At 45.3% G+C, this 24727-nt stretch overlaps 1 protein-coding gene across 2 annotated transcripts in view; it reads right to left on the bottom strand.

Moving 5' to 3' along the window:
• NPHP4 (nephrocystin 4) overlaps nt 1–24727 on the bottom strand; it is a 292086-nt gene that overhangs the window by 202181 nt on the left and 65178 nt on the right. For both annotated transcript variants that reach the window (XM_056544490.1, XM_056544489.1), the window contains 2 exons: nt 15766–15935; nt 10645–10709 (listed from right to left, as the gene is read on the bottom strand). In XM_056544490.1, coding sequence (XP_056400465.1) covers nt 10645–10709; nt 15766–15935 — 235 coding nt within the window. The remainder of the gene's footprint in view (nt 1–10644; nt 10710–15765; nt 15936–24727) is intronic.

The following is a 24727-nucleotide window of genomic DNA, read 5'->3' as shown; positions in this document are numbered from 1 at the left end:
CCTCCATTCATGTCTATGGGAGGGGGCGTGACGGCTGTCACGCCCCCTCCCATAGACATGAATGGAGGGGGCGTGGCGAGGCGTGACATCACGTCCCCGTCTCGGAGACAGTGCCCGACACAGAATGACTGGGGCTGCACCAAGATCGCGGGGGTCCCCAGAAGCGGATAGGGGATAAGATGTATAAAGCCAGAATACCCCTTTAAGACAAATTCATAAATCTGGGCCTATAATTGGGTAAAATGTTTAATAAAGCTAAGAAATAAGAAGGTCTTGTCAATTCCATAAGTTCCTCCTCTCTACTTTTTTTTTTATTATTTTTGAATTTAACCAGAAAGAAAACTTTAAATGCAAACAAAGGTCTTTATAATAAAAGGCTTATAAAAATGACATATTTATTACTGTATCATTTAGGGTGTTTTTTTTCGGCAGCTAAAAAATCTCATCTGGAACGTCTCGCCGCAGAAATGGTTTCATTAACAGGAGATAATTCTTCGGTCCGGGACACAGAATCAATTAAAATTTCCCTTTCGTGTCTTGAAACAACTTCAGACAATTTGCGCAATCTGCTGCATTATCCAGAAGTGCTCTAGGAGAACGCTACTTTTACAGTTTCCCGTGAATTATATCATCTCGCTGATAATTCACGCCGGCGCCCGGCTCAGCATGTGAATTAGCTTATGTGACTGGCAAAAAGCTGGGCGAATTATGATACACAAAAAAAATGTCCCTGTTGGTGTAAGAAAGGTTCATGAAAAGGGAGAGGATCCGATATTTACCCCTTCAGTCCTGGAACGTTGGGTCATTTCAACAGGAACCGAAAAACAACAAAAAAATTAAGAAAAAAGAAAAAATTTGCAAAACAAGAGGAATCAAAGTAAAACCAGTCAGTCCTAGTCTACAGCCTTTACCAGACATCTGTATACCGATGACTCTCCTATATACCTCTTCCTGTGACATCACTCGGCACTACTACAAAACACAATTTTTTTGTGCAATCGTTTTCACAATTCTGACCTTCACGGGTTTAACGGAGTACTCCACTGGCCCGCGATCGTCCATAAACGTTCCGAACACTGTTTTCGCTCTGCAGGGGTCGGCTACGCCCCTCGTGACATCACGACCACGCCCCCTCAATGCAAGTCTACAGGAGACTTGCATTGAGGGGCGTGGTCGTGATGTCACGAGGGGCGTGGCCAACCCCTGCAGCATGAAAACAGCGTTCGGAACATTTACTTACAAATGCTGGCCAATGGAGTACCCCTTTAATGTCACCAACACGTCCACTTATGTGGTTATGGCTGTGAGAACAGGGCTCTATATGACTGGAAACCAAAAGAGTATCCAGCGCGGTGAGGTGCAATCAGGAAACTTTATTGAAGATACATGGACAGCACAGGTAAAACCGACGCGTTTCGGGTAAAGCAGGACCCTTAGTCATGGCATGATGCCATGACTAAGGGTCCTGCTTGAGCCGAAACGTGTCGGTTTTACCTGTGCTCTCCATGTATCTTCAATAAAGTTTCCTGATTGCCCCTCACCACGCTGGATACTCTTTTGGTTTCTATTGCTGCTTTGGACCGGAGGCACTGCCGGTTAGTCCGTGCGCAGGTGTGGGAAGCACAGCTGAGGTGAGCCGTCTTATCCAACCCTTTTTCTATATGATTGGAATAATATGATATGGAGACAGGTAGGTGATCACAGAGCACAAGCAGCACAGAGTATTTTAGAATAAGGCACGGAGGATAAAAGGGGTTGTCCAACAATTAAAGGGGTTTAGAAAAATAAATATAAAAATGAACTGTCTCTTACCTTCCTCGTTCCTGCCCAGACGCCGGTATAATGGAGCTCTGCAGCCACTCGGGGACGTAATGTCACACACCATGTGGAATGAGCAGCCGTGTGACATCACATCCTCGAACCTGGACGGACAGCAGGGAGCGGAGCTCTACATTACACCGCCATAGAGGTGAGGAAGGTAAGGACTCGCTCAGATATGTCCAGCGTCGGTCATCTTTTCCCTCCTTTGCTTGTTAAAAAGCACTGGAGGGAAACTGATGCTTGAACTGATCCCATTCATTTACATGGTACAGTTCACACTCATCCGGCATCTCAGTTAGGACGGTAGATGGTCGGACACGCCGGACGGTCACCGTCCGGGCATCTTGCTGCGTTCCCTTTCTATCATTCGGGAACAATGGATGTCGGATGCTAAACAACTGATGACAACTGATGCACGTTGAGCTTTAGGCTGGGTTCATGCCGGACATATATATAAGATAGTTCTTTTTTTTTACTTACCATCTTTTTGACCAAGTTTTTTGCTGGACTACTCCTTAAAAATGATCCCTTATCCACAGGACAAAGGGTACGTGTATGATCTCAAGGGGTTCTGACCCGTGTACTTTTGAGCTCTCAGTAGTTGGACCCCCATGATTACATACTTGTGGATACAGGAATAAGTGTTAATGGTCAGACAACCTCTTTACAGGGAATCTGAAAATGTCCTACTGTTTAAATCAAGTTTTTATGTTAAACATATTTTACAATTTTTGGGGGATTTGTTAAAAATAATTTTCCATGTGACTATCTATGTTAAAAAATAATCCTGAAATCTTGCAATTTCAATTCTGGCCACTAGGGCCTAAATCTAAGCTGAGACTTCTTATTGTGTCTGATGATAAGGAGGAGGCTGCAGGAAAGTGATCTGTACATCATTACAGTGAGAGGAGACACCTATAGATAGAGAAGACAGTAGAAGCTCAGCCTCCTCACCCTGTAGATAGAGAAGACAGTAGAAGCTCAGCCCCCTCCCCCTGTAGATAGAGAAGACAATAGGAGCTCAGCCTCCCTCTCCGTGTGCATAGAGAACACAATAGGAGCTTAGCCTCCCCCTCCCATTAATATAGAGAAGCCAATAGGAGTTCAGCCCCCCCCCCCCCCCCCGTAGATACAGTAGACAATAGAAGCTCTGTCTCACCCTCCCTGTAGACAAAGACAATAGAAGTTCAGTCCCCCCTTCCTGTAGATAGAGAAGACAATAGGAGCTCAGCCTTCCCCTCTGTGGATAGAGAAGACAATATGAGCTCAGCCTCCCACTTTCTGTAGATAGGAAAGACAATAGGAGCTAAGCCTCTCCCTACCTGTAGATAGAGAAGACAATAGGAGTTCAGCCTCCCTCTCTGTAGCATGACCTTTGCAAAGGTCACAAAGAACACCCAGTACCACTTCCCATAAATGTAAATGGAACATCTCCAGTCTATTGTTACCTAGGTCCATGGGTCCCACAATAAAGCACATCTTTAAATGTTGTTAAAAACAGCTTAGGCAAGATGGCTACCCCGTAATAATGCAATAAATATATATATATATATATATATATATATATATATATATACACATCAATCAGAAAAAAGAAACAGATTAGAAAATAATCTAGGAAATACATTCCCTTGAAACAGAGAAATGCTTTTAATCAGTATTGTATAGGTTTATGACTGAAATAAATGTTTCCGGCCTTCTTCCCACATGCTAGCGAAAAGAAAGAAAAATAAAAATCTTTTCTGCTAAAATTTTGTTCATTTCGGTAAATTAATTACCAGCGGCGGACGATGCGGCAAAAAACATTTATACAATTACTCAGAATAACTAAAGGGAATAATAAAAAAAATCCACAGAAAAGGCCGTAAAGAAAAAAATGGCCTGTGATTAAATAGAGAAATGATGTACGTTCTTATGTGCGATAAGGTGTAGCGTCAGGAGAACCTGCAAATACGTTTTACCGGCGCACATATAAAAGGAAATTAAGAACATCGATCTTTCATGCGTGATTCCATATTCCTCTTAGTTTTCCTCCAGGCTGATTTAGACACTCTCCAATACTTCATTTTGTTATGGTGGTTTATCAAGGAAGAAGAGATAAATTACACAGTTCTTCTCTATCATGGGGTGAAAAGTTTTATTTTAGGATATTCAAACAGGGATACAGTGATAGGCCTGCAGCTTATTGGCGCCCCCGGTGGACAAGGCTAAAAATTACAACATTGCTGATCATGTCCTCAGGAGGCTACACCCAGAGGCAAGTATAGTACAGAGGCAGCCGTCACATGGGGGTCCTTATAAAGGGACAGTGTATAGTACAGAGGCAGCCATCACATGGGGGGTCCTTATAAAGGGACAGTGTATAGTACAGAGGCAGCCGTCACATGGGGGTCCTTATAAAGGGACAGTATATAGTACAGAGGCAGCCGTCACATGGGGGTCCTTATAAAGGGACAGTGTATAGTACAGAGGCAGCCTTCACATGGGGGTCCTTATAAAGGGACAGTATATAGTACAGAGGCAGCCGTCACATGGGGGGTCCTTATAAAGGGACAGTGTATAGTACAGAGGCAGCCTTCACATGGGGGTCCTTATAAAGGGACAGTATATAGTACAGAGGCAGCCGTCACATGGGGGTCCTTATAAAGGGACAGGATATAGTACAGAGGCAGCAGTCACATGTGGGTCCTAATAAAGGGACAGTGTATAGTACAGAGGCAGCCGTCACATGGGGGTCCTTATAAAGGGACAGTATATAGTACAGAGGCAGCCGTCACATGGGGGTCCTTATAAAGGGACAGTGTATAGTACAGAGGCAGCCGTCACATGGGGGTCCTTATAAAGGGACAGCATATAGTACAGAGGCAGCCGTCACATGTGGGTCCTTATAAAGGGACAGTGTATAGTACAGAGGCAGCCGTCACATGGGGGTCCTAATAAAGGGACAGTGTATAGTACAGAGGCAGCCGTCACATGGGGGTCCTTATAAAGGGACAGCATATAGTACAGAGGCAGCCGTCACATGTGGGTCCTTATAAAGGGACAGTGTATAGTACAGAGGCAGCCGTCACATGGGGGTCCTTATAAAGGGACAGGATATAGTACAGAGGCAGCCGTCACATGGGGGTCCTTATAAAGGGACAGGATATAGTACAGAGGCAGCCGTCACATGTGGGTCCTTATAAAGGGACAGCATATAGTACAGAGGCAGCCGTCACATGTGGGTCCTTATAAAGGGACAGTGTATAGTACAGAGGCAGCCGTCACATGGGGGTCCTTATAAAGGGACAGTGTATAGTACAGAGGCAGCCGTCACATGGGGGGGTCCTTATAAAGGGACAGGATATAGTACAGAGGCAGCCGTCACATGGGGGTCCTTATAAAGGGACAGGATATATAGTACAGAGGCAGCCGTCACATGTGGGTCCTTATAAAGGGACAGGATATAGTACAGAGGCAGCCGTCACATGGGGGTCCTTATAAAGGGACAGGATATAGTACAGAGGCAGCCGTCACATGGGGGGTCCTTATAAAGGGACAGTGTATAGTACAGAGGCAGCCGTCACATGGGGGTCCTTATAAAGGGACAGGATATAGTACAGAGGCATCCATCACATGGGGGTCCTTATAAAGGGACAGTATATAGTACAGAGGCAGCCGTCACATGGGGGTCCTTATAAAGGGACAGTATATAGTACAGAGGCAGCAGTCACATGTGGGTCCTAATAAAGGGACAGTGTATAGTACAGAGGCAGCCGTCACATGGGGGTCCTTATAAAGGGACAGTGTATAGTACAGAGGCAGTCGTCACATGGGGGTCCTAATAAAGGGACAGTGTATAGTACAGAGGCAGCCGTCACATGGGGGTCCTTATAAAGGGACAGCATATAGTACAGAGGCAGCCGTCACATGGGGGTCCCTATAAAGGGACAGTGTATAGTACAGAGGCAGCAGTCACATGTGGGTCCTTATAAAGGGACAGTATATAGTACAGAGGCAGCAGTCACATGTGGGTCCTAATAAAGGGACAGTGTATAGTACAGAGGCAGCCGTCACATGGGGGTCCTTATAAAGGGACAGTGTATAGTACAGAGGCAGCCGTCACATGGGGGTCCTAATAAAGGGACAGTGTATAGTACAGAGGCAGCCGTCACATGGGGGTCCTTATAAAGGGACAGCATATAGTACAGAGGCAGCCGTCACATGTGGGTCCTTATAAAGGGACAGTGTATAGTACAGAGGCAGCCGTCACATGGGGGTCCTAATAAAGGGACAGTGTATAGTACAGAGGCAGCCGTCACATGGGGGTCCTTATAAAGGGACAGTATATAGTACAGAGGCAGCAGTCACATGTGGGTCCTAATAAAGGGACAGTGTATAGTACAGAGGCAGCCGTCACATGGGGGTCCTTATAAAGGGACAGTGTATAGTACAGAGGCAGCCGTCACATGGGGGTCCTAATAAAGGGACAGTGTATAGTACAGAGGCAGCCGTCACATGGGGGTCCTAATAAAGGGACAGTGTATAGTACAGAGGCAGCCGTCACATGGGGGTCCTTATAAAGGGACAGCATATAGTACAGAGGCAGCCGTCACATGGGGGTCCTTATAAAGGGACAGTGTATAGTACAGAGGCAGCAGTCACATGTGGGTCCTTATAAAGGGACAGTATATAGTACAGAGGCAGCAGTCACATGTGGGTCCTAATAAAGGGACAGTGTATAGTACAGAGGCAGCCGTCACATGGGGGTCCTTATAAAGGGACAGTGTATAGTACAGAGGCAGCCGTCACATGGGGGTCCTAATAAAGGGACAGTGTATAGTACAGAGGCAGCCGTCACATGGGGGTCCTTATAAAGGGACAGCATATAGTACAGAGGCAGCCGTCACATGTGGGTCCTTATAAAGGGACAGTGTATAGTACAGAGGCAGCCGTCACATGGGGGTCCTAATAAAGGGACAGTGTATAGTACAGAGGCAGCCGTCACATGGGGGTCCTTATAAAGGGACAGTATATAGTACAGAGGCAGCAGTCACATGTGGGTCCTAATAAAGGGACAGTGTATAGTACAGAGGCAGCCGTCACATGGGGGTCCTTATAAAGGGACAGTGTATAGTACAGAGGCAGCCGTCACATGGGGGTCCTAATAAAGGGACAGTGTATAGTACAGAGGCAGCCGTCACATGGGGGTCCTTATAAAGGGACAGCATATAGTACAGAGGCAGCCGTCACATGTGGGTCCTTATAAAGGGACAGTGTATAGTACAGAGGCAGCCGTCACATGGGGGTCCTAATAAAGGGACAGTGTATAGTACAGAGGCAGCCGTCACATGGGGGTCCTTATAAAGGGACAGCATATAGTACAGAGGCAGCCGTCACATGTGGGTCCTTATAAAGGGACAGGATATAGTACAGAGGCAGCCGTCACATGGGGGTCCTTATAAAAGGGACAGTGTATAGTACAGAGGCAGCCGTCACATGTGGGTCCTTATAAAGGGACAGTGTATAGTACAGAGGCAGCCGTCACATGGGGGTCCTTATAAAGGGACAGTGTATAGTACAGAGGCAGCCGTCACGTGGGGGTCCTTATAAAGGGACAGGATATAGTACAGAGGCAGCCGTCACATGTGGGTCCTTATAAAGGGACAGTGTATAGTACAGAGGCAGCCGTCACATGGGGGTCCTTATAAAGGAACAGTGTATAGTACAGAGGCAGCCGTCACATGGGGGGGTCCTTATAAAGGGACAGGATATAGTACAGAGGCAGCCGTCACATGGGGGTCCTTATAAAGGGACAGGATATATAGTACAGAGGCAGCCGTCACATGTGGGTCCTTATAAAGGGACAGTGTATAGTACAGAGGCAGCCGTCACATGGGGGTCCTTATAAAGGGACAGGATATAGTACAGAGGCAGCCATCACATGGGGGTCCTTATAAAGGGACAGTATATAGTACAGAGGCAGCCGTCACATGTGGGTCCTTATAAAGGGACAGCATATAGTACAGAGGCAGCCGTCACATGTGGGTCCTTATAAAGGGACAGTATATAGTACAGAGGCAGCCGTCACATGGGGGTCCATATAAAGGGACAGGATATAGTACAGAGGCAGCCGTCACATGGGGGTCCTTATAAAGGGACAGGATATAGTACAGAGGCAGCCATCACATGGGGGTCCTTATAAAGGGACTGTATATAGTACAGAGGCAGCCGTCACATGGGGGGTCCTTATAAAGGGACAGCATATAGTACAGAGGCAGCCGTCACATGGGGGTCCTTATAAAGGGACAGTATATAGTACAGAGGCAGCCGTCACATGGGGGTCCTTATAAAGGGACAGTGTATAGTACAGAGGCAGCCGTCACATGGGGGTCCTTATAAAGGGACAGTGTATAGTACAGAGGCAGCCGTCACATGGGGGTCCTTATAAAGGGACAGTATATAGTACAGAGGCAGCCGTCACATGGGGGTCCTTATAAAGGGACAGGATATAGTACAGAGGCAGCCGTCACATGGGGGGTCCTTATAAAGGGACAGTGTATAGTACAGAGGCAGCCATCACATGGGGGGTCCTTATAAAGGGACAGTATATAGTACAGAGGCAGCCGTCACATGGGGGTCCTTATAAAGGGACAGTATATAGTACAGAGGCAGCCGTCACATGGGGGTCCTTATAAAGGGACAGGATATAGTACAGAGGCAGCCGTCACATGGGGGGTCCTTATAAAGGGACAGTGTATAGTACAGAGGCAGCCGTCACATGGGGGTCCTTATAAAGGGACTGTATATAGTACAGAGGCAGCCGTCACATGGGGGTCCTTATAAAGGGACAGGATATAGTACAGAGGCAGCCGTCACATGGGGGTCCTTATAAAGGGACTGTATATAGTACAGAGGCAGCCGTCACATGGGGGTCCTTGTAAAGGGACAGGATATAGTACAGAGGCAGCCATCACATGGGGGTCCTTGTAAAGGGACATGATATAGTACAGAGGCAGCCGTCAAATGGGGGTCCTTATAAAGGGACAGTGTATAGTACAGAGGCATCCATCACATGGGGGTCCTTATAAAGGGACTGTATATAGTACAGAGTCAGCCATCACATGGGGGTCCTTATAAAGGGACAGGATATAGTACAGAGGCAGCCGTCACATGGGGGGTCCTTATAAAGGGACAGTGTATAGTACAGAGGCATCCATCACATGGGGCTCCTTATAAAGGGACTGTATATAGTACAGAGTCAGCCATCACATGGGGGTCCTTATAAAGGGACAGGATATAGTACAGAGGCAGCCGTCACATGGGGGGTCCTTATAAAGGGACAGGATATAGTACAGAGGCAGCCGTCACATGGGGGGGTCCTTATAAAGGGACAGGATATAGTACAGAGGCAGCCGTCACATGGGGGTTCCTTATAAAGGGACAGGATATAGTACAGAGGCAGCCGTCACATGGGGGTCCTTATAAAGGGACTGTATATAGTACAGAGGCAGCCGTCACATGGGGGTCCTTATAAAGGGACAGTATATAGTACAGAGGCAGCCGTCACATGGGGGTCCTTATAAAGGGACAGGATATAGTACAGAGGCAGCCGTCACATGGGGGTCCTTGTAAAGGGACATGATATAGTACAGAGGCAGCCGTCAAATGGGGGTCCTTATAAAGGGACAGTGTATAGTACAGAGGCATCCATCACATGGGGGTCCTTTTAAAGGGACTGTATATAGTACAGAGTCAGCCATCACCTAGGGGTCCTTATAAAGGGACAGGATATAGTACAGAGGCAGCCGTCACATGGGGGGTCCTTATAAAGGGACAGTGTATAGTACAGAGGCAGCCGTCACATGGGGGTCCTTATAAAGGGACAGTATATATAGTACAGAGGCATCCATCACATGGGGGTCCTTATAAAGGGACTGTATATAGTACAGAGGCAGCCATCACATGGGGGTCCTTGTAAAGGGACATGATATAGTACAGAGGCAGCCGTCAAATGGGGGTCCTTATAAAGGGACAGTGTATAGTACAGAGGCATCCATCACATGGGGGTCCTTATAAAGGGACTGTATATAGTACAGAGTCAGCCATCACATGGGGGTCCTTATAAAGGGACAGGATATAGTACAGAGGCAGCCGTCACATGGGGGGTCCTTATAAAGGGACAGTGTATAGTACAGAGGCATCCATCACATGGGGGTCCTTATAAAGGGACTGTATATAGTACAGAGTCAGCCATCACATGGGGGTCCTTATAAAGGGACAGGATATAGTACAGAGGCAGCCGTCACATGGGGGGTCCTTATAAAGGGACAGTGTATAGTACAGAGGCAGCCGTCACATGGGGGTCCTTATAAAGGGACAGTATATATAGTACAGAGGCATCCATCACATGGGGGTCCTTATAAAGGGACAGTGTATAGTACAGAGGCAGCCGTCACATGGGGGTCCTTATAAAGGGACTGTATATAGTACAGAGTCAGCCATCACATGGGGGTCCTTATAAAAGGACTGTATATAGTACAGAGTCAGCCGTCACATGGGGGTCCTTATAAAGGGACTGTATATAGTACAGAGGCAGCCGTCACATGGGGTCCTTATCAAAGGGACAGCTATTGGCTGTCCGGGCATGCTGGGAGTTGTAGTTTTGCAACCGCTGAAGGAACATTGGTTGGAAAACACTGCCCTAAAGAATCATCATATGTAGCAACAGCTGTCCTGGCATGCTGGGAGTTGTAGTTTTGCAACAGCTGGAGGCACCCTGGTTGGAAAACACTGTAATAGGCCATGCGGTATGCAAAACTAAATAAAATACATTATACTTACGCTCTGCCAAGTCTTTAAAAGCCGGATGTAACAGCGCCCGCGGGGATCCATGGTAAAGGGTCAACCTGAAACGGAATAGAAAAATTACAAGTGGTATCTTAACCCCTTAAAGGGATTTTCCCAAAAAGCAAAGTTTGAAAAATCAGATGTGAAGAAACTACTGTACCTTATGTAAAGGAAATGTGTTTAAACATGTGCTGCCAGGTTAAAAAAAATGTCTATGTTGTACATCTCAGCAAAACATTTACCTTTCTAAAAAACTTCATAAAAATGTTTACTTCCTGTTTATTGAAATCATGGCTTATACAAAAAACCACTAGGGGTCCCCATACCATCCAGAACATAATCCTGTCCGGCTGCAGCATCATCTTTGTCCCAGCTGAAGCACAGGCCGGGACAAAGTCCAGGAAGTGAGGGCGGAACTAGCACTGCTCTGTGCTCACTCCTGTCCTATCAGACTGCAGTATAAAATAAGAGAGGAGGGGTTACAGAGCAGCCTGCAGTGATTGGATAAAGAGATCCAGCACAGCAGACTCAGGAAGGAAGTGAATGTATGGTGAGTGAGGGCAGGCTCAGTGCTTGACATGCCCCTTCCTGAGCAGTGGATGTCAGAATGAGTGAGCAGCAGAACAGAGGAATTTGTGAGCCACATACAGAAATTAGACACATAAGAAAACCTTTTTGCTGCTGCATATTTTGCTACCCACTTAAGTCAATAGGTAGCAAAATCAGCTGCAAAAATACGCAGCAAAATACGGTCCACATGACCCTACCCTAAAGATGAAGTTTTTCCCGTTTTTTGCATCCCAACATTCCGAGAGCCATAACTTTTTAAGTTTTCTATTAACGTCATATAAGGGTTTGTTATTTTTGCAGGATTGGTTGTTTTTTTTTTTTTTTGTGGGTGGCACTGATAACAGTACTTACCTGTCACCGTTCTGTTCCTTTTTTATTTTTTTTTAAAGGAAAACTGTCATCAGTTTCACCTGCACTAACCTGTTGGTACAAGTGTGTAGTGTGGGTGGCACTGATGATAACAATACTTACCTGTCCCTGTTCCGTACTCCTGTTGGCCTATCATCTTCCTCGTTCGGGCTTGGCAGGCTGGGTGCGTCGGCGGAGCTTCAGGAGCAAACAGATGTCATCGCTGCTGCCTCTTCACTGGGTCCAGCAATGAGCAGGCCTGAAGAAGCAGCAGAGGTGATGTCACCGCTCCCCTGAAGCTCCGCCCAAGCACCACGCCTGCCATGCCCGCTCCTTCTCATGTGTGCATAATTATCTTGACAGAGCTTTGTATCCTTCCTTTACTCCGCCCTCTTCCCCCACTTCCCCAGCCCCCTCCTAATTCTCCCTTCTGCTTTTTCTTCACCCTTGTCCTTTCCCCCCATCCCCCCCCCCCCCCGCTCTTCCCTCTTCTATCCCCGTCACCTTCCTCTTCCTCCCTTGTATTTTGCAAATTTTTTTCTTTTACTTCTCACTGTCATGTGTGTGTATACATATACATATATATATATATATATATATATATATATATATATATATATATATATATATATATATATCTTGGAGTGCTGTGGGACATTTTTCTATTTAACATATATATATATACTGGAGTTTGACACATTGATTGTCCTATTTGAATATAACTTACGTTCCTTTGTTAATTTGCACTTTTGTATTAGGTGTTTTGACCTTCATATTATGTACCATATTATCTTTGACCATAATTTATACCAGTCTTTGCCTGTTTTGTATTTTGTATGTTGACGCCCAAGAGGGCGTCAACATACAAAATACAAAACAGGGCAAAGACTGGCATAGATTACAGTCAAAGATAATATGGTACAATCAATACATTAATTAATTAATTAATTAATTAATTAATTAATTAATAAATAAATTAAATAAATAAATACATTAAGTTAAATAAATGAATAAATAAATAAACAAATAAATAAATAAATAAAAAATCGATAAATAAAAAAAGGAAATTCCCCATAAACAAACTAGTAATAAGGCGCATGCGGAAGAACAGCCCAACAAATCTTGAATGGAAATATCTCTTGTGTTGTAAATAATTCTATAATGTCCGGTTTTATATTTTTGAGACTTCTGCCAATCCACTGACTGGTGATTAATATTCTATGAGCGGCAGATTGACCTCAGGAAAAAAAAAAAAAGTGCCAAAGCTTCACGCTCCGGTAAGTTAATATCTCTCTAACATAATATTCTATTAGGCCTCCATTTCATTCTTCACATCAGCAGAACATTACATACCGCAATACAGACGTCTCTTTAGAGAAGCGTGTCTCCGATAATGACACTTTTCTCATCTCGATGACTGTGTTGCCACATTTATTAAGCAGTTTTTGCAGGATCCCTGGCTTTTCAGGCGGCATGTTCAACCGTGTAATCATATACACAATATGCTATTACATCAATCGTAATGAGAAACATTGTCCAAATTACACCCAAATAAAGCAGTAAATATTTTCTAACATTATTTCCTCGCTGTTTTTTCTTCTTTAGACAGAAAACTGAGGACGGGGAGCCATCTGGGCGCTTTATGTGCCAGTTTTTAGTTTAACAATACGCACAGCGACCACTCGACTCCCCAACTAACACCCCCGATGCCTTGATGGGGGATGGGTATTCTTCAGGGCTGACAGGGGGTCACAAGTTTATTTCTAGATTTGGAGCTTCACCACTTTTATCTATCCACTAAAAAGTCTATAGAGATATAAAGATGTGAATGGTCACTGTTATTTCAAACTACTTTTGCCCATGTGATCGCTAACATATTTGTAAATCATTTTATTTACTAAAAATGACTGCATACCCTTAAATAAAAACCCTATAGTCTTGGCCACTAGGTGTCTCACTTCCCTGCAAACTGCTGTCCACTGTCTGTTGTTAGGGGAATTTTGACTCCAGCAGCAGAAAGACCAGGAAGGAATACAGGACAGTGGGGGCGGGGCTTAACGAGTACCTGTTACCAAATAAAACTTTTAATATAGTGTCCTTGTGTAATTAGCAGACACTTCATTCATTTGCTTTTAAAATTATCAATATAAATATTGTTTAAAATGTAGTATAAAAAATGGCCACTCGGTGGCTCTGTTCTGGTCCCTGTTACAATTAATACAGTGAGTTAGGTCTCCTCCCGGCCTGGCAGGAGTCGTAACTCAGGAAGTGTTTCTCTGCACTCTGAGCTTGATTGACAGCTGCACAGAAAGTGAAAGCTCCACAGATTCTCACAGAAAGCTGCACAGACTGAATGCTGCAGGAGAGCCTCACTAAAAACTGCACAGACTGAAACATGCACAGAGCCTTAGGTCTTCTATTCATCACAGCACTGCAAACATGGGCGGAAGTGGTCCCCCAGCAGGCTTCAGTGATGTCATGCCTGCTGGGAAATGCCCTGCTGGGAAATTGCACTATGTGAGCAAGAAGAAAGCTAAGATACAGCTAAGATAAGTTAGTTTAGTTTATTTGGTGACAGGTACTTTTTAACATGTTCTATGCACAAGGGAAAGACTGGAAAGTGTACCTGAAATATGTGAGATTGCCTTTCTCCTTTAGAGGGTCCATGCTGAGTCTTAGGGCCCATTCACATTACGGAATATTTGCCCAGAGAAATTCCGTGTGCAGCGGGCGCAGCTAAAATCAATAGGCGCTAACTTGCCAATTCAGTCCGTTAATTCTTTTGGCGGAGCCCATAATCCGGAATTTCCACAGTAAAAGTTAAAATCATTATCAGCAGTTGTTTAGTGCCTGATTTAACTCCTTCCTGTGCTGCTCCTGCTTCTTTCCTTTCTGCATCTAGCATCCCCAGTACATCAGTAACCCCCATCATCCCCTAACACAGTGTCAACCTGTTCAGTCCAGTGCACTTTCTTCAGCATTATTTTAATGCCTTGAGTAAATGAGAAGGTGCTGTGCCGTAATTATTGAGACAACTAAAATAACAGGATGTACCCGTGTGAGTACTGCTGGCAAACAGCCAAGCTCCCTGAAATAAAGAGAATGAGAAACAACTGTGCCCTGAGAAGTGGACTCAATAACAGCAGTGAGAGCCCAAAAATCTACTTGTCCCCACGGGTTAATCTAACAAAACTAGGCAAGATTATAAAAAGTACAGGTCGGAGCTGACCATGACCTAGAAACTTCAACTTAATGGTTTTTAAAAGAACCAACAATTTCAACAACTCCTTGGTCTTAGCCCAAGACCAAGGAACCTGGATCAGACATATTGCCTATTATTTATTTAAATTGAGGGTGGCACCAACTAATGCCCCCCAAAAAAAGTCTTCTGATCATAAGTATTTTACTAAGTGTAATCTCGGCCTTACACAACCTCTTAACTATTTGAAACAATCTGTCTTAGTAGGGAGGAGATGACAAATTCCTTTAAAGTTGGCTATACATATAATTTACTTTCTTTCAATGACAGATGTTGGGGGGGGGGGGGGGGAGATCAGGCATGTCAGATTTCCACTTCCCAATCTTTTTGTTTTTGGGGAGATGAGCCAATGGTAGAGGAGTTTGACAAAGGCTTTCTCTCCTATACCGATTGAAAACACATGCATGTTCAGCTTAGATGAGGGCGCACAAGTTTGTGGGGATTTGAAGAGAGCAGAGATTTCTCCTATATCTCTCTCTATATCTCCTGCTGTGGATCTGAATACATGCTGTTGGTTTTGGTGGTCAGTCCAGATTAAAGGGGTACTCCGGCCCCAAGACATCTTATCCCCTATCCAAAGGATAGGAAATAAGATGTCTGATCGCGGGGGTCCCACCGCTGGGGACCCCCACAATCTAGCATGCAGCACCCACCTGTAAGCACTGCAGGAAGCGCTGGAGGCTCTCAGTGTTATGCTTCTCGACCACGGGGACGGAGTATCTTGACATCTCGACTACGCCCCCGTGTGACGTCACGCCCCGCCCCCTCAATGCAAGTCTATGGGAGGGGGCGTGGCAGCCGTGCTGCATGCTAGATTTCTGGGGTCCCCAGCGGCGGGACCCCCGCGATCAGACATCCTTTGGATAGGGGATAAGATGTCTTGGGGCCGGAGTACCCCTTTAAAGGAAGCAATAACTCCTATTGTATTGTCGCCTTACCTTTTCTGCTGATTCGCTGCTTCCTCGTCTGGTTGCCCAGTAAGCAAACGCATCAACCCAAAGCCGCACGACGATTCCTGCTTCATCCCATCTCGTCTTCTGGTTATAGATACGATTTCAATCACAGCGACAATTCCAATATCATTCAGCGACGTATGGAAATATACGGTCTGAAAGAAAAAAGAGAAATGAAAACATATTTATTCGCACTCCTGTCAATTTACCTCCAAATTTCTTAAAATTAAAGGGTTAATATTACAGGAGGTGTAACATGATGAGCCTTGTAGTCCTGATAGCTATTCCCACCATACTAATGCACACTCTGATTGGCTTAGCATGCACGTGTTCTCAGTAGGGATAAGGGGAAAAAGCTGTTGTTTCCATTATCAAAGGATAAGGAATGTTGAAATCTAGCAAACCCCATCTATCTTTTCTCCAAACATCAGTCCAGAGACCTCCGTACACATTACAGAGTTGTCTGGTCTGACCAAAATCATCAGGGATAACCAATGTTCATATAATGTGTATGGCTAGCTCCACCATGTGGTCAACAGTGGTATAATGGCAACACTGAATAATTGGGACATTTAGACTCCTTTCCCAGCAATGCCCAAGACAGGACAGACCACCCCCTATTGGATGGGGTTTGCATAAACCCTGCCTCTTTGTGTCTCAGATCACATGACTGTCCCACAAAAATCAGCTGTAAAATATATAAATAAATATATATAAATCTTGCATAATTTAATGCTGGTAAGAGGAGTATTTCAGATTTAGGAAATCAAACTTAAAGGGGTACTGGGGTGGAAACCTTTTTTTTTTTTTTATTTAAATCAACTGGTGCCAGAAAGTTATACAGATTTGTAAATTACTTCTATTAAAAAATCTTAATCCTTCCAGTACTTATTAGCTGCTGAATACAACAGAGGAAATTCTTTTCTTTTTGGAACACAGAGGTCTCTGCTGACATCACGACCACAGTGCTCTCTGCTGACATCTCTGTCCATTTTAGGATTTTCTCCAACTCTGGACAGTTCCTAAAATGGACAGAGATGTCAGCAGAGAGCACTGTGCTCGTGATGTCAGCAGAGAGCTCTGTGTTCTAAAAAGAAAATAATTTCCACTGTAGTATTCAGCAGCTAATAAGTACTGGAAGGATTAAGATTTTTAATAGAAGTCATTTACAAATCTATTTAACTTTGTGGTTAATTAAACCAGTTGATTTAAAAAAAAAAAAAAAAAGTTTTCCACCGGAGTACCTCTTTAAAGGGGTACTCCGCTGCTCAGCGTTTAGAACAAAATGTTTCAAATCCTTAGAGCCGGTGCGGGGAGCCTGTGATGTCATAGCCCCACCCCCTCAATGCAAGTCTATGGGAGGGGGCGTAACGCCCCCTCCCATAGACTTGCATTGAGGGGGCAGGGTGTGACGTCATGACGGGCGGGGCTATGACATCACAGGCTCCCGATGCCGGCTCTAAGGATTTGGAACATTTTGTTCTAAATGCTGAGCAGCGGAGTACCCCATTAATCCTTCTATTTAGAAAAGTTCCACAGTTGTCAAGATCTCCGCTAGCTGTAAGATAATTTAGTCTGTAACAGCAAGCAGAGGAATGAGAAATACTATAGAAAGTATATTAGAAAATCAGATAATCTTTTTTGCTGAAAATGGAAAACCCCGTAACGTGACCTGCTGAGAGTTTTAGTTCAGCGCCGAGCCCAATGAACCCCTCCATGCCTCTCCTGTGTATAAAATAGTTTACACTTCAACCATGTGGTCAAAGAAGCAATTAAAGGGGTATTCCAGGCAAAAACTTTATATATATATATGAACTGGCTCCGGAAAGTTAAACAGATTTGTAAATTACTTCTATTAAAAAATCTTAATCCTTCGAGTACTTATTAGATTCTGAAGTTTTCTGTCTAACTGCTCAATGATGATGTCACATCCCGGGAGCTGTGCATGATGGGAGAATATCCCCATAGGAACTGCACAGCTCCCGGGACATGAGTCATCAGAGAGCAGTTAGACAGAAAACAACAACTCAACTTCAGAAGCTAATAACTATTGGAAGGATTAAGATTTTTTAATAGAAGTAATTTACAAATCTGTTTAACTTTCCGGAGCCAGTTGATACATAAAAAAAAGTGTTGGCCTGGAATACCCCTTTAAATCTAATTTGTAAGATTAAAACTGATCATACGATCAGAAATTGCTAATAATTCATAACTATTATAGTCAGACTCCTAGAATGGCTCGTACTTCTCCCAACCAACCTAAAGTAGCTGAAATTTAAAGACTTTTTAAAGGGGTACTCCGGTGGAAAACAAAGGTTTTCATCAACTGGTGCCAGAAAGTTCTACAGATTTGTAAATTTATATATATATATATATATAAAAATCTTAACCCTTCCAGTACTTATCAGCTGCTGTATGCTCCACAAGAAGCCGTGTAGTTCTTTCCAGTCTGACCACTGTGCTCCCTGCTGCCACCTCTGTCCCTGTCAGGAACTGTCCAGAGCAGGAGAGGTTTGCTATGGGGATTTGCTCCTGCTCTAGACAGTTCCTGACATGGACAGAGGTGTCAGCAGAGAGCACTGCAGACAGATTCGAAAGAACTGCACAACTTCCTGTGGAGCATACAGCAGCTAAGTACTGGAAGGGTTAACAATTTTAAATAGAAATAATTGACTAACCTGTTTAACTTTCTGGCATCGGTTGATTTGAAAACATTGTTTTTTACCCCTTTAGCTCACACTTCCACCAAATGGTTGAACGCAGAACTGCAGCCTAGTATTTTATATGAAGTATTATTATGGCAAACAGTAAACATTACGCACACAGTCTAATAATACAGTGAACACATTGAACTATTTAAATACACATAACATTATAAAGAACATTCAGACACAACCCCAAAAACTGTAAATTTCAGGCTCGGCCTCTCAGGAAGGTAAATCAAATCACTTCTCTCTATAAAACTCATTCTCTCCTAAACACAACGGCGATGTAGAACATAAAGTTACATTATTTAGGGCCGGCGCAGAAAGGCGAATGTGACCGTGCGCGGAGAATAGGAATGAAATATCGCCCGGCTCCCATTATGCATTCATTTAGGAAAACCATGAGCGCTCATTACAAATAACTCCTGACATTTAAAAACACGGCCGCCCCGGAGCCACGTTCATTCCTCTCATTGTAAAATCCTCCTCACATATTCCCAAATCTCACATCCATTTCATGACATTGCGGCGGCTGGAAGAACTGACCATCTACTGCATACAGAAGGACCGGCAGAGGGGACCGGCTATCCCCTCCATCATAGGACAGAGAAGGTCACAGGGGGCGCTAAGTGGTCATTGTTAAAAATCTAAGGCCATGTTCACACTTCCGGGTTCTCTGTATGGAAAATCTCAGTTTGGACATTCCGGAGACAGCGGGCGCTGGCGCTAAGACCGCGTTTGGAATGCGCCATCTAAAAGACGGCTATACATTCTGTGCGGAGTCTGCAGAAAGGATGAACAGGTTTATTCTTTCTGCAGATGCGGAAAACGGAATTTCCGTGACAGAAACATTCCCCTTCCTCTCCGGGTGGTCAGCCAATCACTGCACTCTGCTCTGTAACCCTTTCCTCTCTGGGCGTTGAGCCAATCACTGCACTCTGCTCTGCAACCCTTTCCTCTCTGGGCGATCAGCCAATCACTGCACTCTGCTCTGTAACCGTTTCCTCTCCGGGCGGTCAGCCAATCACTGCACTCTGCTCTGTGACCCCTTCCTCTCTGAGCGGTCAGCCAATCACTGCACTCTGCTCTGTAACAGTTTCCTCTCCGGGCGGTCAGCCAATCACTGCACTCTGCTCTGTGACCCCTTCCTCTCTGAGCGGTCAGCCAATCACTGCACTCTGCTCTGTAACAGTTTCCTCTCCGGGCGGTCAGCCAATCACTGCACTCTGCTCTGTGACCTCTTCCTCTCTGAGCGGTCAGCCAATCACTGCACTCTGCTCTGTAACAGTTTCCTCTCCGGGCGGTCAGCCAATCACTGCACTCTGCTCTGTGACCTCTTCCTCTCTGAGCGGTCAGCCAATCACTGCACTCTGCTCTGTAACTCTTTCTTCTGTGGGTGGTCAGCCAATCACTGCACTCTGCTCTATAACCCTTTCCTCTCCAGGCGATCAGCCAATCACTGCCCCCTGCTCTGTAAGCCAATCACTGTCCCCTGCTCTGTAACCCTTTCATCTTTGGGCAGTCAGCCAATCACTGCACTCTGCTCTGTAACCCCTTCCTCTCTGAGCGGTTAGCCAATCATTGCACTCTGCTCTGTAACCCTTTCCTCTCCGGGCTATCAGCCAATCACTGCACTCTGCACTCGAACCCTTTCCTCTCTGGGCGGTCAGCCAATCACTGCACTCTACTCTGTAACCCCTTCCTCTCTGAGCGGTCAGCCAACCATTGCACTATGCTCTGTAACCCTTTCCTCTCCGGGCTATTAGCCAATCCCTGCAGTCTGCACTCTAACCCATTCCTCTCTGGGCGGTCAGCCAATCACTGCACTCTGCACTCGAACCCTTTCCTCTCTGGGCGGTCAGCCAATCACTGCACTCTGCTCTGTAACCCCTTCCTCTCTGAGCGGTCAGCCAACCATTGCACTATGCTCTGTAACCCTTTCCTCTCCGGGCTATTAGCCAATCCCTGCACTCTGCACTCTAACCCATTCCTCTCTGGGCGGTCAGCCAATCACTGCACTCTACTCTGCAACCCTTTTACCTTTGGCAAGGAAATTCCTCCGTGTGCACAGCGCAGCAGAATCCCAGTGAATACAATGGGACTCTGCTGCTCCAAAATCTCAATGCGGAAAGAATTTCAATGCGGAATTCTGCACAAAAATTCCGGATGTGTAAACATGGCCTTAGGGCACATTTACACTGTGGACATATAGCCGGTTGCAGGGGTCGCCACCTGCTCCATCACCAGTAGGATGGCGTGGATGTGCACAGTCTCATAGACAGCTACATAGTCCAGCAGTGTAAACATGCCCTTAGACCAGTGTTTTCCAAGCGGTGTGTCTCCAGCTGTAGCAAAACTACAACTCCCAGCATGCCCGGACAGCCAAAGGCTGTCCAGGCATGCTGGGAGTTGTAGTTTTGCAACAGCTGGAGACACACTGCTTAGAAAAAACGTTCCCAGCGTATTTGATGCTGCGGATGCAGAGCAATCTCCCTGTAGCTCTGTGTGTTCGCTTATAGCGGCAGACAGACACACAAAGCTGCCAGGCCGCAGCAGGGAGCATGCTCTGCCGTGGCTCTTAGACTGCTGGAACCACACCGCAGATGCGCTGTGTGTAACCCTACTATTAGACTGCCTAGACTAAGTAAAACTAAGAAAGGTTTTGACTATGTCTCTGATTTGCCCATTACAAGAAAAATCGGATTACTAAGTCAGTGAGGAACCACAAAGCTATAAGAGCCAAACTACCATGGGGGGTGGGGTGCAAACTTATGAATAACAGCGCTACAAAAAAAATCGGTGTTATTACCACCACTAAAAAAGGTCTGCATGTCATCATCATCATCACTACTGTCAAAAGTCCCAGACCAGACTTACCGAGAATAAGTTTGGATTAATCCTTAAACGTATGGATAAAAGATTGGTGCCTATGTAATCTGAACTTAAGGAGAGGAAAAAGATAAATTCTTAAGGGACAAAATAGATTATGACACCGGTAAGGTGTTTGACTGCCAACCCAAAAGACCAAGGAGGAATAGCCACACAAGTCCTACTATGAAAAAATCTGAATACTGGACTACAGACTCCGGCTCTGATTCTAGTGGCAGAGGTGACCGGGACGATCATACCGCTTCTGGATCATCATCGTTTCCATCTGGTCATATTACCGAGGGTGGTATAGTCCCTTTAGGCGGAGAATGCGCCGGTGACGCACGGGAAAGAAACAAAAAAGGAGGTGTGAAACGAAAGTAGGTCTCCCTGCACCTGAAAACACCACAAACATGAGTACAAATGTATTGAACCTCACTGACACACAGTTAAGCCCTGAATGCCTTAGGCTGGGTTCACATCACGTTTTGTCCCATAAGGGACCGCATTGGCAGGGGCAGCTGAAAACTCGCGCTCCCGTAATCGTGGTCGACTACGATTTAAGGTCCGGTGGAAAACCGCATACGGGGCAAAAATGAGCCGACCGGAGTCAGCGTTTCACTCCGGTCAGCTCATTGAAATGAATTACATACGGGACCGCAAGTTTTCAGCTGCCGAATGCGGTCCCGTATGGGACAAAACGTGATGTGAACCCAGCCTTACTATATTAGCTAAAGGTTTAAATTATTGCTTTAAAAAGTGGTATATACAACAAGCAGGCACGGCGATGGGTACGCCTGTCGCCCCATTTTCTCAAATTTGTATTTAGCCGACCTTGAAGGACAAAAAGTTTTTTCTACTAACAATCCCCGTGTCAGCCACATTATGATGTATCTTAAATACATCGATGATGTTACCATGATTTGGGACATGAAATTCACTAGTGTATTTGGGGACACTTAATTTTTTTGACGTGGAGCTTGATGCCAGTTCAGGTGCCTTGGAGATAAGGGGGTATCGGAAGCCTACGGCTGTCAATTCTTTGTTGAGCTATCACCCACAATATGTTAATCCAGACGGATGTTCCACAAACGTGGAGCAGAAAAAAACACCAATGTAGTTCGGCACCAAACCCCATTAATCTGTTTTTTTTGCTCCCTCATCACTTTCTTACAAGACATATCACATATCCACTTTTCATATAACCATGGAATATTGCATATACAGAATAAGTGAAAGGGAATGACTGATTGAACAGTCAGCTAAACAAATTCTGATCTACCTGAGCTATTCCTCGGCCTGGAGAGACTTCTGAAAAGTGAGATATAACATAATTTGGATTTGAAATTTATGAAAATTTATATAGGAGAAAACATCATCCCTAGAGGGTTACGATTCAGACCGGAACCAGCATTCAAAAACGATGCAATTTTTGTTGCCGAATGGGAGGAACTCATCCATAACTCCTCAATACATGTGATGTAAGCATTATGCAAGAAAAGAGAAGATCTGTGTAACTCCCTTGCTGAGAAAATTAAAACCATCACTGAGGTTTAAATAAACATAAGCCACACAGAGAGTTCACAAGAATGGATCGGCTCCTCACGATGCGGATCATGAACATGGAAAGAGATACCATGGAAGAGAAAACCCACAAATTAGAAAAAGATAAGAAAGACTACAGCGAAAACAAAATCAAATATTGGAAGAAAGAGAAAATGGACGATAGAGATGAACTGGTAATGCATGTCGAAGGAGGAAAGGAAGTCCCATTGAGAGACTCCCTTGCAGCCTCAGGAAAACCACACAGGTATCATCATGAGCAACAAAAGAAAAGGAGATTTTTCACCAACAGCAGATTCCAGAGAAAAGGGAGACCCCAAGGTACACTTGAAAAATTACTTCAGCAACAGACCCCCAGAAAGACCAAGGGTGGGGTCACTGATACCCAGATGACAGAGTATAGGTGGAGCCCGGGTCTAAGAGAATTTCCCCTCTTATCCCAAAAACTATATGAGAACAGTCCACATAGGACATTAGAAAGGAAACACGAGATAACCAAGAATCAGAGAGATGTTCTGGTCGAAAAGGAGCATGTCAATCAATCCAATGAGGATAGTGACCTGGAAGATCTCCTACGAGAAGCCAGAGAATTATCCTCACTGAATCTCCCTCCCACATCCTTCATGACTATCGACCCTGTAATTACTCCATCTATAATGGAACTCTCTATACCAGGGGTCCTCAAACTACGGCCCGCGTGCCACATGCGGCCCGCAGAGAAGATTTATCCGGCCCGCCGCTGCTTGGGACATCCCTGTGTGCCAAAAGATGTTTTCGGGACACAAGGAAGCGCTCTTTAAAAACGCAGGGGCCGCCGGGAAGGTGGCGCACGCAGGGACGTAACTGACGCTGTGCGTGCGCCCATAGCAACAGAGCGCGGAGGCGCAGAGCTGCGATGAGGACGTGCGCTGGCCTGCTTGGTAAGTGTTACCAGCGGCACGTCAGCTTCGGTTCTCCAACCAAGGCTCCTTCGGTCCCGAGACTTATTGCTACGTCTGGAACGGAGGAGCGGTGGTCGGAGCACTGAAGTGGGGCAGAACACAGGCATACAGTCTCCAGCCATACACTGTATGGCTGGAGGCTGTATGTCTGTGGGGGAACATACTGCACCCAATGTGGGGAGATATACTGCACCTAATTTGGGGGAACTATACTGCACCTAATGTGGGGGAACATTATACTGCCCCTAATGTGAGGGAACTATACTGCACCTAATGTGGGGGAACTATACTGCACCTAATGTGAGGGAACATGCTGCACCTAATGTGGGGGAACATGCTGCACCTAATGTGGGGGAACTATAATGCACCTAATGTGAGGGAACTATACTGCACCTAATGTGGGGGAACTATACTGCACCTAATGTGGGGGAACTATACTGCACCTAATGTGGGGGAACTATACTGCACCTAAAGTGGGGGAACTATACTGCACCTAATGTGGGGGAACTATACTGCACCTAATGTGGGGGAACTATAATGCACCTAATGTGGGGGAACTATACTGCACCTAATGTGGGGGAACTATACTGCATCTAATGTGTGGGAACTACAACCTAATGTGGGGGACTACTGCACCTAATGTGGGGGAACTATACTGCACCTAATGTGGGGGAACTATACTGCATCTAATGTGGGGGAACTATACTGCACCTAATGTAGGGGAACTATACTGCACCTAATGTGGGGGAACTATACTGCACCTAATGTGGGGGAACTATACTGCACCTAATGTGGGGGAACTATACTGCATCTAATGTGGGGGAACTATACTGCATCTAATGTGTGGGAACTACAACCTAATGTGGGGGA

The sequence above is a fragment of the Hyla sarda genome, chromosome 10 (genome assembly GCF_029499605.1).
Source record: "Hyla sarda isolate aHylSar1 chromosome 10, aHylSar1.hap1, whole genome shotgun sequence".
NCBI classification, from domain to species: domain Eukaryota; kingdom Metazoa; phylum Chordata; class Amphibia; order Anura; family Hylidae; genus Hyla; species Hyla sarda.
The sequence above is the reverse complement of the archived record's forward strand: the minus strand, read 5'-3'. Positions and strand labels throughout refer to the sequence as shown.